At 23.1% G+C, this 19,458-nt stretch overlaps 1 protein-coding gene across 1 annotated transcript in view; it reads left to right on the forward strand.

Moving 5' to 3' along the window:
* LOC134835422 (uncharacterized) overlaps positions 1 to 19,458 on the forward strand; it is a 55,650-nt gene that overhangs the window by 17,914 nt on the left and 18,278 nt on the right. The window contains exons 3-7 of the mRNA XM_063850300.1: positions 1,427 to 1,501; positions 1,659 to 1,810; positions 3,173 to 3,321; positions 10,693 to 10,813; positions 11,082 to 11,188. Of these exons, the coding sequence (XP_063706370.1) occupies positions 1,427 to 1,501; positions 1,659 to 1,810; positions 3,173 to 3,321; positions 10,693 to 10,813; positions 11,082 to 11,188 (604 nt within the window). The remainder of the gene's footprint in view (positions 1 to 1,426; positions 1,502 to 1,658; positions 1,811 to 3,172; positions 3,322 to 10,692; positions 10,814 to 11,081; positions 11,189 to 19,458) is intronic.

Genomic DNA, 19,458 nt, shown 5'->3' on the forward strand with positions numbered 1-19,458 from the left:
GAAAATGGCTATACAAAAATTTTGAAAAGCAAAAAAAAATAAAATTTCAAAAAATCGGAAAATTTCACTACCAAATTTTTATTTTCCTAAAATTTCCCGATTTTCAAAAAAAAAATTTTTTTTCACATTTGTTTCTTTCCCACAAAAAAAAAAAATAAAAATTTCGAAAAATTAAGAAAACTTAAAATTCGATAAAAAAAATCTGAAAAGCACAAAAAAATCAAAATCTCGAAAAATTTTTAGAACAAAAAGTATTTTTTTCCTTACACAAAAAAAATGCTTCGAATTAAAGAAAGAAAAAAACTTGACAGATCAGCTTTTTTCTTCAAATTAAGGTCAAAAAGGTAATTAATCTGATGAAATATTAATCTCACTGTCAGCCAATCTACCGCCAACCTGCTAATCAATAACAGAAACCAATCAATCTTTCTTCCCATATTCAAACAACGTCTCAATAAAATCTCAATGAGAAAAAAAAGCGAAAAGCAAACAAGGGTTTCATCATCGTCGTCTGTCTGTTGTTCATCCATTTATCCCTCACACCCTTCTTCTTCTTCTTCCTCTTCTTCTCGAGTGAGATATATTAAAATGAAATATAAAAAGATCAACATCTCCGTTCCGTTCCTTTATTACCATTAACCATTATAAATAAAAGGTTTATTTCGAAACCTTCCGTTTTTTTTTCTTTTTTTTTTTCATGTGAAGTGTGTCCCTCATTTTTATGAGAGAAATATTTTTCAACACAAAAACACGTTTTTTTGCACAAACGCACACTTTTCCGCACAAAAACACACAAAAATTGTGGATCAAAAGTCAAACGATCTGTGCGGCGACCTGCACTGACTGTTTATTACTAGATTTTATGTTTAACAAGCACGCCTGCTATAATAAAAAAAAAAAAACAAAAATAATAATCGCACTACTTACATACATGAATAATAAAATTCAACAGGTTACTCGCCCACAAGGCTTTTTTGTAAATATTTTACACACAATTTTAATAAAATTATAATAATAAAAGTATTGCTTGAAATTTTTTACTAAATTATTTATAATTTTTTCTTTTTTTTATAATTTGGCATGAATTAGAAAAATTTAATAGACGCTTTTATGTAAATTTTTTTAATAAAAAAAAATTAAAATTTTAATACAGAATGCAATTAGAGCGCTACTTTAATATTTTTTTTAAATAAAATTTTATTTAATAAAAATAAATTAATTTTAAATTAAATTTTAAAAATAGAAAAGCTTGAAAAAAATTTTTATTATATATTTCAAAACAAATTTTTAAACAATAAAAAATCTGCTCTATCTAAAAAAATAAAACTAATCAATTTTCTCCTTTCCTTTTGCTCTGCAACTTCATCTTTAATCAAAAAACAAAACAAAAAATGTTTCATATATCAAAAACACAAAAAAATAAAAGACTATGGCTGCTACTAAACGTAACGCTGGCTTAACATCTGCTGTTCCAAGAGCTACACTTAACGATGAGGAATTGGTAATTTGATAACTATACGACTAAAACGAAGATTTTTTTATCTAAAAATTGGCATTTTTTTCTTTTTCTCTTTTTTCTCGCTCTTTTCACATCAATCGCATCATCATCCATATGTGTGTTTTCATACAAAACCAAAAAAAAACAAAAAACAAAATAGAAAATGCATGTCTACAAGAAAGCTTTACAAGCCTTGATATATCCTATTTCATCTACAACACCACACAATTTCGTTCTATGGACAGCCACTTCTCCCACTTACTGCTATGAATGTGAAGGTTTACTCTGGGGAATTGCGAGGCAAGGTGTAAGGTAAGTCACGAAAAAATTGAACTTTTTACTTTATTTGTGTGTGTGTATGGAAGGGTGGAAATCAAAAGGTTATCTGAAGGGATTTGGAAAATATTGTATTACGACAAGAGAGTTGTGAGATAATTTACGAACGGAATTAAAAAAGAAAAATCGAATGAAATTTGTATCTCGCAATTTTTTTGTTGTTATCAGAAGACTCGAAAATTAAATAAAAATTATTTTTATTGGTTTAAAATTTAATTTATAATTTTTATTTTTAATTTAATAAATTTATTATGAATTTATTTTACGAATTTAAAAAATATTATTTAATTAAAATTTAATCAAAAAAATAAATTTAAATTTAATAAAAAAAATAAAATATAAAAAAAAATAAATAAATTTAATAAAAAAATTATAATTTAATTTAAAAAAAATTATTTAAATTAAATAATTAAAAAAAATAATAATAAATTAATTTTAAATTTAATTCAAATTTAATTAATTTTAAAAATTAAATTTAATAAAAAAAATGATATAAATTAAATAATTTAAAAAAATCTTATTTAATTAAAATTTAATCAAAAAAATAAAATTAAATTTAAAAAAAATAAATTTCCTGAACAAACATGAATTTTTAATTTAAATAAATTCAAAAATTTTGCATGCATTTGGCCGACGTTGCGTTTTCGCAAAAAAAAAATTAAATTTATGCCAAATATCAAAAAAATAAAAAAATTTAAATAAAAATTAAAATTAATTTAAATTTAATTCATTTAAAAAAATAAATTTTAAAAAAATTAAATTTTAAAAAAATCTTATTTAATTAAAATTAAAATTTAAAAAAAAATTAAATTAAAATTTTATTAAAATAATTTTTAAAAAAATTTAAAAAAAAATTTAAAATTTAATTTTTATTTTGAAAATTTAATTAATTTAAAAAAAATATTTGGGTAAATTGAATAAAAAAAATTAATTTAAAAAAAAAAAAAATAATTTAAAAAAAATTAATTTTAAAAAATTAAATTAATTTAATTTAAAAAATAATAATAAATTAATTTTATAAATTATTATAATAAAATTTTAATAATTAAATTTAACTAAAATATATAAAAATATTTTTGTTATTAATTTAATTTTTTTTTCATAACTTTGAAATTCAAATTCAAGTTAAAATATACTTTGAATAAATTTTGTTACAAAAATCTCTTTCACAAATAAAATAATATTTAATTTTCGTGCCTTCTGTTACTTTAACATGAATTTCTCACAAGGTCAAAACTTTCTAACAAAAACATTTTCTGATTTTTTTTTTCTTTTTCTTTTACGTATCTTTCACGAACTTGACGAATTGCAACATCGAAACAACCAACAATCCAACAGGTGTACTGAATGTGGTGTCAAATGTCATGAAAAATGCAAAGATTTGCTCAACGCGGATTGCTTACAAAGTAAGATATACAATTTCTTTTTATTTTACATTTTTTTTTTCTCTAACAAACCTACCAAAAAAAGACATTTTAATACAGAAAGCAAAGATACTTCACTACTACATCTTTCTTCTCTACAGAACTCTCTCTCTCTCTTCAAAATATTTTACAAATAAATAAATTTTTCTTACCTTTTTAATATAATATGATATGATAATACAGATACATTTAAAATGAATCCAGGTTTTTATTATAGAGGATTTGTATCATGTAGCAAGAAAAAAAAATAAGTTTATTTAATAACCCTTTCCATTTATTTTTCACGTATGTACGGAAAATTTCTCTGCTCTTTATTATTATTATTTTTATTTCTGCTGATATTGATGACGGAAGCCATATTCCGATTTTATTATTTTATTTTTATCTTTCTTGCCTTTCTCTCTCTTTATTTTATGTTATTATCCTTAGCCTAGAAGTGCCTTTTCTTACTTTTCTGTGTCTCGCATGCAAATTTTCATATTGGTGTCTAAAAAGTCAAAATTATTTTTCAATCATCCAAAAATCTTTTTTTTTTTAGTTTTAATTCAGAAATGAAAAAAGTGACCTATTAAAATAACAAACCTATCCTAACAATTCTCAATCACAAAAAAAAATAAAGAAGAAAAATATTGATGACCTCTGTGTCACTTTCATAATATTTTCATTCACATTTTCACAAAAAGAAAATATATCTGGAAATGTTTTTTTTTTATTTTTCGCACTCATTTATATTTTTTGCGCATTTCAAGGAATTTAGAAAAAAAAATATTTCATGACTTTTGTTTTTTTTTACTGAATGATAAATAAATAATAAAAAATAGAAAATTTTTGAAAATCAGAAAATTATTTTAAGAATTAGGAAAATTAATAGAAAAAATTTAAAAAATTATGAAAATTCCTAAATTTTTGAAAAATTTTGTAAAAATTTTAAAAAATAAAGTAGCATCGTAGAAACTATTAAAAATTCACATGAAAAAGTATTCGATTAAATTCAAAAAAAATTCTTAGAAAACTTTTGAAAAAATTCATGAAAAAATAAAATTTCGGAATTTATAAAAAAATCATAAATATATTGATTTAAAATGAAAAATAATTTAGAAAATAAATTTTATGGAAAATTTTAAAAAATAATAAAAGGGGAAATTCAATAAAAAATACGTAAAAATAAAAAATAAATTACAAAAAAATTTTTTTTTGAAGGAAAAAAAATAAAATGCGCTCAAATTCTTCATTTCACACCAACTTTCATACCAAATATTTTTTTTTGTACTTCCCTCGTACAACAATTTTTATGATTATTTTTTTTTCTTAATCTCCTTGAATCTCTTCTTCATCGTCTATTCGCATCTCCGAACAAAATATTTGTCTATCATTTCATAAGTTATCATTTTTTTCATCTCGAATCCACTTGAACACACAGAAGAAAAATATTTCCACAGAAGAATAAACTTTTTAATGTGTAATTGCGTCGTTTAAGCGTTACAAGGTAATTGGATCAATTTCGGATGATAATAGAAATAAAAAGAACTCGTTTTATCATTTCTTGGAATTATTTCATTCGGTAATCAATATTTTTTTTTGTTTTCGGTTATTTTTTTGCCTTGACACCCAAAAACTTTGTCTCACTTTAATGGACAAACTTCCTGATTTTCCGTTCAATCGTTGGTCATAAAAGCCACACCAAACCATAAAATTAACGCCGCCTACCGTAAATTGGCGTCATTTTTGCCATTAACTTCAAGTACGTGTTGGACATCCATCCATCGATCATAACAAACACTTGAAAAATTTTCAGGCACTCGTAACATTTAATGTTAATGGACGTTTTTATGTAAAAAAAATATTCGCTCCTCGTAAATAAATCTCGAAAGTGTTGCAAATAAAATGCAATTTATTTCATCTCTTTGCAGTAAAAATTATTAAATTTAAAAAAAAAATAAATAAAAATTTTTAAATAAAATTAAATTAAAAAAAAATAATTAGGTACCTATTAAATAAAATTTAAAAAAAAAATAAAAAAATAATTAAATTCAATTCAATTCTTATTTGAATTCAATTTAAAAATAAATTATTCAACTAAATAAAAAATACAAAAAAAAGAATAAAATATTAATAAAAAAAAATTAAAAATTAAATTAAATTAATTAAATTAATAAAATAAATTAATTTTTGTAAAATTATTTTAAAATTATAAAAATTTTTAAATGAAGTTTAATAATTAATTAAAAATAAAATAATTAAAAAAAATACTTTTAATAAAAAATAAATTATTTAACTAAAAAATATAAAAAAAAAATTTTTTAAATTAATAAAATTAAAATAATTAATTGAATTAATTTCTAAATTAAAAAAAAAATAATTTTCTGTTATAAAAATTTTCAAACATTCGCAACATTTTAATTTTAATGGACCATTTTATGCCAATTTTATGTCAAAAAAATCTCTTCTCGTAAATCTCGAAAAGTATTGCAAATAAAATTCAATTTATTTCCTAAAATTAAATGAAAATCAACAGCTGAGTGCGATATCAAACAAATATTGCACAAAACAGGTCAGCAACTGGTCGAAAAATCAATAAGATTAAGTAATTAAAGTTGTATTATGATGCCGAAGTGCACACAAAAAGGGATTTAAAAGTTTTATTTTTCAATCATGCTCATGTTTGTTGGCACTTGACCCGACAATTTTTAATCTAAACCTTTTGAGTTGCAACATAAAATGAAAACCCAGAGAAAAACTTTTTAACAAAACTCGTCTTTTGTTCTAAAATTGGTTTGTCCAACAAACAAATTCCCCGAAGAACGAACAAAATGTAACAAGTTGATTTTTCGCTTGTCATTTACTGCAGTTGATGATGCAAAAAATTGCCCAGAAAACACTTTTTATCTCATTTTAATGCGAAATAATCATCGTCAGCATCGTGAAGAGGCCATGCATGCGTTTAACGAGTCCTTTTGTCGGCTGCATATATAATCAAACAAGTACCCAACGAGATGGAAAAACTTTTCACATGCTCATTATTATGCGGTTAAAATGTGTAATCATCTCACATTTTTCAGAAAAAAAAATTGTAAAAAAGAGTAAAAAATTGTATTTAAGTATCGCAGAAAATGCTCTCTTAATTTTTTTATTACACAAAAGGAGGCGGATGTGCGGTATTTAGGTGTAAGATGATGGGAATTGTTGAAAAGTGTCTTCATGAAAACGAAGAGAGAAAAAAAAAACGTTATAAAAAGGATTTTCGTTAAGCGTGAAGATTTGAAAAAAACTTTGACAAACACGGAAATACTTGAAAAGAATGAAATTTAAGCATAAAAGTGATTAAGTTGAAAAATGGTGATAATAACTGATGAGTGTCAAAAAAATTTTTAACGAAGAAGTTCATAAATTTGTATTGACAAGTGTCTTTCTTTTTGAAAACTACTTTTGAATTTTAAAAAAGTTCAATTTTTCTTTCAAAATTAAAAAAATAGTATGTATAATTAAAATTAATATATTTAATTAATTAAATAATTTATTAACTTACAATATTTTACGAAATTAATTAATTAATTATTAAAAATAATAATTTATTTATATTATAAATTTAAATAATTTTTTCCAAAAAAAAAATTTTTATTTAAAAATTAATTAAGAAATTTTTTTAAAAATTAATCAAATTAATTTTTTTCAAAAAAATATTTTTATTTAAATTTTAATTTTTTTATTTATTTAAAATTAATTAAAATTTTTTTTTAAAATTAATATAATTAATTCAATAAATTATTAATTTAATAATAATTAATAATATTTCATAAAATTCATAAAAAAATAATAATCGATTTAATTATTATAAACTTAATTAATTTTTTTTTTTTTTTTTTGAAAAACATTATTATTTAAAAATTAAAGTCAAAATTCAACTTTTATATTTGAAAAAAATTATTTTGTATTTTCAATGCTCAATTTTTAACATAAAAAAGTTCATTAAACGATATTTCCTTCAAAAATGCACAAAAATAATTTATATTCCACTAAATTTTAGTGAAAAATTTACATCTGTCATTTTGACTTATGTCAAAAAAATTTGAAGTTTCTTAAAATTTGACAGCTGTCATTCTGATAGAATTGAATTTTTTTCCAACTATCAAAGCTTTAAATCTTATTTCTACTCAAAAAGTTAGAAAAAACTTTCAGAAAGAACAAAAATTAAAATATTTTCATTTGTCACGTTTTCAAGCCATTTAATTTAATCACAAAAATGTCCCTCATTCAACCAATGAAAACTTAATTTTTGACCAGTTTGTGTGGTTTGTCCATAACCAAACTGTAAAAAAAAGATAAAATCATTCTGTGACTCAAAATTTCATTTTAAATTTATTCAAAATATTCCTTAAATGTGAATTCAACAATGCCAATGAATTCATCTGCAGTTTTTGAAACGAACGATAACAACGATGATGATGATGATGATTATTATTATTATTACTACTATCAACAACATGTAATTTTTTACTCCTTTTATTCATTCTCAACAAAAAGTTAACTGCAACACGGAGTAAAATGTAAATTTAGAGAAAAAAAAACATTTATGCTGCAACATTTTAAACAGTGCTCATTCATTTGAATTTTGCATTTTTTTATGTTTTTGAATTAAATTATATGAATTTTCGCTCCTTTTTCTGCTGCTACAGTAATTTCAAAAACCAAGTAGAGAACAAAAAATTAGTAAAAGTCTAATTATCACTGGATTTTTTTTTTTGCTAATTTAAATTATAATAATTTTTAATTTAAACAATTTTCCTTGATGAAGGAAAAAATTATTATGAAATATAGAGAAAATGTGCGAGATTCAATTATTACGGAAAATCCTTTGGGTTTTCCTTTGATTAAGTAGTGCCCCAAAAGAGATTTGAGATCAAAAGATTTTTTGTTACATCAAATATAATTAAAAAATATTCATATAAAAGAGATGTGCGAAAGTAGGTTGGAGTAGCTGCTTGACGAAACAAGAGAAGCAAAATAAAATTATAAAAAAAACAAGCTTGAAATCTGTTCTCGAAATGAGAAAATTGAGCGCATTTGTACAATGATAATTTTTTTTGTCCCAGTTGACATTTTAAAATTTTTGCCCAAGGCATATTTTTTAAATTTCGTCCCAATAAACATTTCAACTTTTACTCAAACCTCTTTTTTGAGACTAAAGAAATGTTTTCAAATTTAATAAAAATTCATACTTTAAAAATTTGCCCCAGTTAACATTTTAAAATTGCTCAAAGAATTATTATAAAAAATTTTGACCCAGTAAACATTTTAAAAAAATTTTAAAGGCATAGTTTTATTTGTTCTTCTGTAAATATTTAAATTTTAAACCCAAGGAATAATTTGAAAATTTTTGCCCCAATACACATTTCAAAAAATTTTCTGAACGGACAAACCTTTGCGCATTATTTTCCCATAAAAAGTAAATGTACTTCAATCCATGATGGAAAAAAAAATTTACACTTCGATTATTTAAATTTTAAATGTGAAAAGTTTTCTCTTTTCGTTTTTCTTTTTTTTTTTTTTTGCAAACTTTTTCCTGCTAATACAACGCACACTTTCGGACAGTTTTAAATGGATTTACCTACCATCCATCCATCGTAGGCAGCAAAAATTATCATGAGATGCCTTTGTTTTACATGCCATAACGTCCTACTCCTGGGTAAACATTATTATATCGCTCCAAGACATGTATATGCCCACGTACCCTCATTAAATATTGAAAAAGAGATTCTTTTGTGCCGTGTTGGATGCCACTACTTGTGAATGTATGAAAAGACCCAATAAGAAGATCAAAATTTGTCAGGAAAACCATTAAAAAGAGCTTTTGGAATTCCGTCGACGTTACTTGACGCAGCAATTTTTTCTTCTTCTTATCCGATTACCTTGAATTACACATTTCATCGGCACTGCACTACTTCAAAAAAAAAATGTATCGCAAGTTAAAATATCCTCGAGCATGAATATTAACAAGATTTCCAATCAACAAAAACATAGACATTGAGAAAAATTTTTAGAATGTGAACTGGGTTGAAATTTGAAAATGTGCATTGGGTCAAAATCTTAGAATGTGAACTGGGGTGTATTTAAAAATTTGCTTTGGGGATATTTTAAAATGTGCTTTGGGATGAAATAAGAATATCCCAATGCATATTCTAAAATATTGCCCCAATGCACATCCTAAAATATTGCCCCAAAGCAATTTTTTAAATTTCACCCCAGTTCACATTCTAAAAATTTCTTCAATGTCTATTTTTTTGTTGATTGGAAATTTTGTTAATTTTCATGCCCGAGGATATTTAACTTGCGATACATGTTTTTTTTCGAAGTATTAAAGCATTAAGCCCTTTCTAAAAATTTTGCCCCAATGCACATTCTGAACAAAATTTATGTCTCGCTGATATTTTGGCTTGTGAAACATGAATTTTGTATACGACAACCTTAACCGAGTATCACTTGACAAACATAAGCTCTTATTACTTCACTTCTTTTCTCATTATTTATCCTCTTCCATCATCATCTTCTTCTTATTTTTCTGCGACACTACCATCCTTATAATTTACCACTTTCTTCAATTTTTTTTTTATGAATTCTTACGGAAAACGCTCATATCATATTATGATTGCTTCAAACAACAAAAAAAATGTCATTTTTAGTCATTTAAGTAACATATAGAAACACCTAAACTAGAATTATACGAGACTTAGGATCACCGCTGTAGAATCGTGCGCGCCATTAATTCAACGGAAAAACGTAGTTTTCACATAAAAATCATAAAAAATCATTTTTTCTCTCTCTCTTTAAGTACATTAATAAAAAAGTAGATAGTCAATATTTTCATTATTACAAATTTCTCTAAATGTTGTGATTTTTCTTCTCATTTTTTTCTTACTTTTTATCCGTGTGTGGTTTTGTTTTTTCAACAGGAAAACATTTCTCTCAAGTGAACAAATGACCCATAATACGAACACGTACAACACGTCACACAACATAACAATTGTTGTGCATGTTCCGCTCAATGTCTCATTTTTTTCCTTTATTTTTTTGAATGAAAAATGAGAATTTTTTTATTTTTTATAAAACAAAATTTTAGTTTTATAAAAAAAAAATTTAAAAAAATTTCTCATATTTTTTATTAGATTTTAGAAAAATTAAAGTAATTTTTTTAAAGCTTTTGTGAATTAAAAAAAAAATAAATAAAAAATTAACAGACACACACAGTCAATCCAAAAATAGACTTCATTCCGTAGAAACTATTCCGAAACTCTTAAAAAGTTTAGTTAAATTTTTCGTTCGATTTTTGATAAAAAAAAAAAAGATAGATTTAGGTCCGCCGTCCATAGGTTTAGGTGTTTTCTTCTTCCAATTAGAGAACTTTTTGCTACGTTCGTTGAAATCTAGTGTGTTTTGCAGGAGCGGCGGAGAAAAGTTCCAAGCATGGCGCCGAAGACAAAGCCAATTCCATCATAACAGCCATGAAGGAACGCATGAAGCAACGTGAACGCGATAAACCCGAGATTTTTGAGTTGATTCGGTAAGTTTTTTTTATGACCGATGTACTTTCATGTCCTCTGCATTTGTAATACTATAAACCTTCTAACCCCCTTTCTATCTACGATGAAAAAAAAATTTAAAAAAAAAATCTCCAAAAAAATTTTTTTCTACCTTTACTGTTTAAAAACTATCCTTCAAAATTTTAACTTAGGGGTAACTTTTTTTTAATTAAAAAAAAAAATTAAAAAAAAATTATTAAAAAAAAATTAATCGAATAAAAAAAACTCGACCATAAATCGAATATTTAGCGCTGTATTCAGTGTTGAGGAAAAAAGTCATGCGGGCCATATGAAAGCGGTAAAGCAAAGTGTATTGGACGGAACGAGTAAATGGTCAGCTAAAATTGCAATAACAGGTTTGACACTGTGACATTTTCCTATATATATATTTTTTTCAAACGTAATTGTGTAATAATCAGACGACTCGTAAATAATTATATATTGAATGTTCGTAACGATATTTTTTTGTTATCATAAAAAAGTATATCTTCGTTAAATTTAATGTATTTTTTTCGGATGGATTTTTTTTTTATTGATTTTTCAAAGAAATAAATTATTTAATAGATAAACAACGAAAATTCATAATTTATTTAAATTTTTTTTTGTAATTAACCAGGCGTTTCCATTATAAAAAATAACGGAAATCAAATTAACATACATTTTCCTTGTTTATCTATTAAATTTAAAATAATTGCATTAACATATATAATGATATTATTTCATACATTTTTTTTTGTTGTATTAATAATCCGTTTAATTTAATTATCAAAATTTTTTTTATTTTATTTGTTGCATCACCGTTCTAATCGTGATCGTGGGCAGCTAGTTAAAAGTTGCAAAAATATAAATGTTTTTTGTCGTTTAATTAAATGTTTGTTAATTGTGCTTTTTTGTATCAAAACTAACAAAAAAAATAATGTTTAATGTTATCATCATCAAAAAGAAAAAAAAGTTATGTTTTTTTTTCATCATGAAAAAAAAAGTCACAGAATTATTGATTTTCTGTTGTCAATACAAATGATAAAGTTAACACGCCGCATAATAAATAAAAGTAAGAGAATACAACAAGGACAAGTTTAATTACTATTTTTTCTGCACATTTATAGCTGTACCATCATCAATCGACACTATTCATCGCCACACCGAGTCAGATAATCAATTAATGACGCAACTTTTTTTTTCTTTGTGATTGTCAGGGAATATAAACGAAGATAGAAAAAAAGAAAATGAGTGAAAAAGAGAATGACAAAAAAAGTTTTGTTTATTTTCTTTCATTTTTATGGCATAATTTTTGTCTTTATGCTATAACATAATAATCATAAATCAAATATTCGGTCTCGGATTATTTTTTGACGTTGTGCAAAACGGCTTTAATGATAATCTTTTGTTTCTATCTTTTTTTGGATACAAGTTTTGACGTTGAAAAGAAAAGTTTTTCGGGGAAATTTGATAAGGTTGTGTTTAGATTATGTTCTTAATGAATCTCGTTCCGTAATTATAATGTTTTTGATATAGTTATCAAATTATCTGATTTTTCAAATAAAAACATATAATAGTGTAAAACATTTGAAATTTTAATTTAAAAAATTTAAAAAAAAAATAAATTATAAAAAAATTATTTTATTTTTAATAAATAATTAATTTTTATTAATTTATCATAAGTTTTAAAATTTTAATAAAAAAAAATAATTTTATTAGAATTAAAATTTAAAAAAATTAAAATAAAAAATTCATAATTTATTTTTTTATTTTTCATAGCTGAATTTTCAGAATTTTTTAAAATTTTGTTAAAAAATATTTTTGATTTATTAAATTTAATAAATTAACTTTAATCTTTAAAAAATTATAAAATCGAAATTTTTCAATTATTTTTTTAAAATAATATTTTAAAACTTATATTAAATTAATTATTTATTAAAAAAAAGATTAATTTTAAAAAAATTGATTTTTCTAAGAAAAAAAATTTGAAAACTTATAAGATGTGAATAAAAATAATTAAATACAAAGCTTTAAGATATTTATTTATTAATAAATATTTTTTTATATTTAATTTAATTAAATATTTATTTTTTTTATCTTAAAGTAATTAAAAATTATTTAAAATAATAAATTTATTTTTTTTTTGTGAAAACTTTTGTTTTAATTTTTTAAATTTTAATTCTAATAAAATTATTTTTTTTTATTAAAATTTTAAAACTTATAATAAATTAATTATTTATTAAAAATTAAATAATTTTTGTATTTAAATATTTATTTAAAACAAATAATTTTTTATTGCAAAAAAACCACTTTTTTAAATATTTTCTTCAAAAAAAGGGACCAACAGTCATAAAAAAACTTATCTCAAGCTAATAGTAGTTCTGATAAGAATTTCGGCTTTTTGAATTTCTCATCAACTATAATAATATGACAAAAAATAATAATAATAAATGATGATGATGGTACAGATATAAACTTAAACAAAATGGTAAAAACAACATTAAATCTTGCAAATCTTTCCCATAAAAGCATTTATGTTTCATATTTTAACACAAATCATTTTCGATAAATGTGTCCAATTATTACGTATTTTCGTACATTCGTGTTTACACAAATAATAAAAATATTGTTGTAATCCACACAAATTTGCATATTTATGTCTGTTATGATTTCACAATCAGCGAACATTCTATAGATAGATAAATTTTCAATAAATTTTTTTTAAACGAAATTTTATTTGTTGAATAAAGGGATTTATTTTTGATTTTATTTTCGTTATTATTATTTTTGGACCAATAAGCGGTTCGAATTTTTTTATTTATCATTTTTTAATACAAAATCACGTAAAAAAAATAAAAAAATAATTTTCGCCGAATATTTGCATGCTGCTAATAAGTTGATAATAATAACGAAAAATGTTTATGAACTAATTGAATTAAATATTAATTAAAAATAATCAGAGTTAATAAGCAACGCACCGTACAATATTTATTATCAAAGCTGTTCAAACATCACTTTTATTTATTATTATAATTTATCATTTTGGTTGCGGTTAATATTTAATAAAAATTGAAAAATCTTGAACTGACATCTCGTTCATGACACAATTTTAGCGAATATATTAAATTTTAATGGTTTTCGGCGCAAAAACACAAGCTTTATTGCAATATAATCCGTAAAATATGTAGGAAGAAGCCTAGAATAGTAGCGAAAATATTCATGAGAGCTTTCCCATCGTTCGTCAACAACATACTCAATTATTTATTTATTTTCGAAAAACCAGATTTATATTTACACGTTCATTAAAATTAAATATCAGAGTAAACAAAATATTTTCATATACCCCAGAAAAACAACTAAAAACTACAGAAACTCAACAACATCTGTACAAACATGGTTTATAGAATGCTATGTGATGGTTAGGAACTATGAAAAAAAAAATAAATAAACGCACGGGAGGTATTCCGATAAATATTAAAATTATGTCTACGTTGAGTAAATTGATACAAATTAGGACGAAAATGCGTTGTTGACAAGAACTAACGACGAAATCTGTAGGAGAGATTTTTCTTTGCAAACGTGAAAATGTCATTTCTAGGGAAACTTAATCGTGTTTCAGACGGAATTATGAAAGTATTTACAAATTAATACTTTGGAAGATGTTACAAAGATGGTGGCAATGACAGTTTTCTGTGAAATAAGGCAAAAGTCATGATAATTACTTGTTCTCTTAACAAAATTTGATTCAAATTTATTGAAAAATGTTGTAAAAATTGATAAAAGAGTTTAAATGTCAATTCAAAAAATTACCGTTAAAAATTTGAAAATTGCCTTTTTACTAATTCAAGTAAAAAAATAATTTTTTACAATTATTTTCTGAAAAAAAATTAATTAAGAACTAACATTATCAAGAATTACTTAATAAATTCTTTAAAAAATCTAAATTTTTACTTTTAAAATATTTAATTCAAAATTTGAGAATCGCCTTTTCACTAATTCAAGTCAAAAATTTTTTTTTCTGAAATAAAGAAAAAATATCCAAAACCTGTCATAATTTTTTATCAAGAATTTTTGACCAAATTTGAAAATGTCAATTCAAAACTTGACAGTTAAAAATTTGAGAATCGCCTTTTGGGTAATTCAAATTAATTTTTTAAGGAATTTTAAAAATTAAAAAAAAAAATGAAAATTTAAAAAAAAAATATTTGAAATATTTAAACTGTATTTAACAAAAAATTATCAGAAAAGTCTTTTCGTGTTACAAATTTATTATAATTTGAAAAAAAAAATTTAAATTTTTAACGAAATTTGAAAATGTCAATTCAAAACTTGACCGTTAAAAATTTGAAAATCGCCGTTTTGGTAATTCAAATAATTTTTTTGCAGAATTTTAATCCAGAATCTTATTTAAAAAACAGCTCTAAAAGATTTTGTAAGAATAAAAGTTTAAAAAAATTAACTTTTTAAAGAAAAAAATACAAAAAAGATGAAAAAAGCATAAAAATAACCATCACTAACTTTGTAACATTTTTCAAGGTCGTCGTTTCTCAATTCAGTTAACAAAATAAATACTCAAAGACAAAATTGATTTAAAACTCAAAAATTTACAACTTTCGCAACAAATTAAAATGGTTTGTTTTTCGGAATTAAAAACGACAAAAAAGGGGGATACTCGCTAAAGACTAATAAAAAGCGAAGAAAAATGATTTATGGGATCAGATTATGCAAGGCACGTTATCTCCCTATTTCGCTCGTTTTTCATTCTTTCTCGGTTGTTGTCTCGGTTTTTTTTTTAATAAATAATTTTAATACATTTGTGTCACAGCAAATCTACGAGACCGAGAAAAAAAACGGAACAATTAAAGATTATATTTTCTTTTAGGGACTGGAAAAAAAATAAAACAGCAAAAATTTAAATGAATAACAAATTAGGCAGAAATTTCTCTTTTCGACTTTCTTCTACTCTCTTTTCTTCTTTTTTTTCTGTCTATTCCCCGATTTCTATCTTTCCCTTTTTTTCTTGTCTCCATCAACAAACGTGAGATATTTTGGAAAATTAGCGAGTACGAAGAAAAAACCGAAAATTAACATATCTTGTAATAATCTTTAATTTTCTTCATCAAGACATCTCCTCCTCACTCTCTTAGAAGGTTTAATTCGTAAAAAAATGCTTTAAAAGCGTGAAAAAAAAATAATTAAAAACTTTGAAATTAATAAAGGATGACATTTGGTGTGGATCCTGACACTCACATAGATTCTTTAGAGCATGCCAAGCAGGCAACCATCGACGGAACATCAAAATGGTCATGTTCAATTACATTAACAGGTACTCTCTCACTGAAAAAAAAAACAAAAAAAAAATATACATTTTAAGGAAAAATTTAATTTCCATGAAAAATAGACTTTTATCCACTCTATCTCTCTTTTCTCTATTTTTCTTGAATTTTGTACAGAAAAAAAAATTAGTTATTGATAGAAAAAGTACAAGCTACTTTGTTACTACCTACAAAAAAAAATAAAAGATTTTTCCAACTTTTAGATATTTTTCCTATATAAATCATATCACACTCTATTTCTCTTTTTTCCATCTCAATTCAATCACTGAAGCATCTTTTAGTGCATAAAACTCACAATTTTTCTTCCACTTTTCCTTCAAAGAAAAATTCAATCAACTCTTTTTAGAAATTTTTATTGCACTTGGAATCTCAACAGAGTATCTGTTTGTACAAAGCTGCCTCCTGTTTAAATTCCATTTTAGTCATAAATAAAAAAAAATTTAAAAAAAAGTTTAGGCCATTTCCTTTTTTTTCTTCCATTTTTATTAAAAAAAAAAATAAATTTAAAAAAATTGTTAAATTCTGTAGATGACAATTTTTTCTTATTTTTACATCCTTTTTGTATTATTGCCTTCACCTAACGACCTATTGATAACTGAAATCAGAAATGAAAGCTAGATATAAACTTTTATTATGTAACTCTTTTTGCACCAACAACGACGCAAGTCATATCGAATTACATTCAGGATACTATTCCTGTTGCTATACTCCTCACAAAATCACATAAAAATACACACGCAACACACAGCTGAGAATGATAGAAATGTGGCGGAACAACAAGCAGCACCAGATGATTAAGTTCATTCAATTTAAAATAAATTGAAACAATTATTTGGCTTTAATGTATATTTCTCTTGATTTTTCCTGTTATTTTTTTGTGTTTTGAAGCTTAACCACTCATATAAAAGAAGTGTGAGAAATTTACGTTTCGCAAATTTTTTTATCAATTTTTTAGAATTTAAAGTTTATTTATTCTAAAAAATTTAATTTTAATGTTCTTAAAAATTTTTTTTAAATATTTTTGGAAATTTTTTAATTTTCATTAATTTTAAATGAATTTAAAAAAAATTAAATTTAAATTAAAAAAAAATATTTTTTAACTAAAATAAAATAAAAAATCAACAAAAAAAATTGATTGAAAAATTGAAAATAAAATAATTTTTGTTTTTTTAATAAAAAGAAATAAAAATTAAATTTAAAAAAAATCATAAAATTAACAAAAAAAAATAATCATTAATCGAACAAATAATAAAAAAATTACCTTTAAAAAAATTAAATAATTTTTTTTTATATTGAGATTTGACTTTCTTGAAAATTAAATTAAAAAATTTAATATTTTTTCAAATTTAAGAAATACTTTGTGAATTTTTTTTGTTTCCATAATTTTAAATAAATTTAAAAAAAAATTTAAATTTAAAAAAAAAAAAATATTTTTTAATTAAAATAAAATTTAAAAATCAACAAAAAAAATTGACTAAAAAATTTTAATAGTTTTACACAAAAATAAAATAAAATATTAGGTATTAAAGTTTAAAATTAAATATTTTGTTGAAATATTTTACCAAAAAAAAATTGAAACAATAAAAAATTTAAAATATTTTTTTATTCTGAATTTTGACTTTCATAAAACTTTGATTTAAAATTTTAAAATTAATTTGATTTTAATATTTTTTATAATTTAATTTTTTTTTAATTTTTAATTTAAAATTTTTATGTTAGTTAAATTTTAAAAATTTTTACAAAAATTCACTATTATTTTTTTTCCAATTTTTTAAAATAATTCACTGAAATTTTAACATTTTTAATAAATTTATAAAAAAAAAATAAATAAATTGCGAAACGTGAATTCCTCACAAACCACTTCGCGTCACGGCATTTCGAGTGTTTTAATGCTATTTTTCTATCTGAAAGAAGTTTTTATTATTATTTTTTTTTTTTCGTCTAACAACAAAACCACATTTACCTATCTCACTGAACTTTGACTTATACTGCTAAATAGAAATGTGTGCTTCCCATGAGAGCGAAAAAAAAGAAAAAAAAAATTCGTTCCATCTTATGCAGGAACAAAAATATATGGTTGAGAGAATTCGTGATAAAATGGCATCCGCGCGCTCTCTGAGGCAAACAGAAAAAAATACACTGGAAAAGAGGAAGGAAGTATTTTAACAGCTGACGATTTTTTTTTTGTCGAGGAGGACCAAGATGACGACGGTTAAAGGACCTTTTTAAAACTTTTTTTTTTTGAATTGAAATAAATTACTGTCGCGATATTTTTCAATTTTAGTGCAAAGGTCAGACTTGGTCTCCCACGTAACTTTTGCAATTTCCTCGTCACTCGCTCAGTCACAAGGGATTTTTAGATGGAATTTTCCACGTGGCGAGAAAAAAAAATGTCAAAGCCGCAAAAGTACGATAAACTTAAATTACATTAAATTTATCTAAAAAGCACGAAATAATTGGTAATAAATTTTGGTGTAAAACGCGCGACACAAAGCACATTGTCAAAGATTGCTAAAAATATTAAAACAACATCATCCAATTATTCCCCGCAGAATGGATGGCCATTTTTCAAAAAATAAATTTCCTGTTTCGCCGTCGTTCCTTTTAAATAAAGCTAAAACAGTGAAATAGAGCAAGCTCATTGACAGCTTTGAAAAATATGGGTAATGATGTTATTTACATAAAATAAAATAAAATTAATAAAGTCACATTCTCTCTCTTTCTGGCACACACTTGCCACGCGAACCGCATACCAATAGATACAATTGCTTTTTATTTCGGCACAAATTAATATAATTTAATGTGGATTCGTTCAATTATTTCCTGTATTGTTTTCGCATTTGTGTTCTCAATTTTTCCTCGTATGAGAAAATGGAATTTGGGATATATGGAAAACCGTTGAATTTTTAATAACGATGTAAATTGGGGTATTTTCCTGGTATTTTTGGAATGCTATTTATTTATGACGTTTGTGCTATTTACGAGAGAAACATTTGTATCACTTGTGCAAATTATTTAAAAAATACCAGGCGTTACATTTTGATATGGAGATTTTTTAAAAAAAAATTAAAAATTGAATAAAATTTTAAATTTTTTTATCAATTAAAAATAATTAATAGATAATTATAATCGTAATGGAAGCAAATTAAATTAAATTACATTTAAATTTATTTTAATTAATTTAATTAAAAATTTGTAAATCAGTTTTAATACCAATTTTTCATCCCAAAATCAGCTTTTTTGTGACAAAAATTTTATAAAATGAAGATTTAAAAAAAAAATAAAATTTTATTTTTTTAATTTCTTTTCAA

Source organism: Culicoides brevitarsis, chromosome 3 (genome assembly GCF_036172545.1).
Source record: "Culicoides brevitarsis isolate CSIRO-B50_1 chromosome 3, AGI_CSIRO_Cbre_v1, whole genome shotgun sequence".
In the NCBI taxonomy this organism is placed as follows: domain Eukaryota; kingdom Metazoa; phylum Arthropoda; class Insecta; order Diptera; family Ceratopogonidae; genus Culicoides; species Culicoides brevitarsis.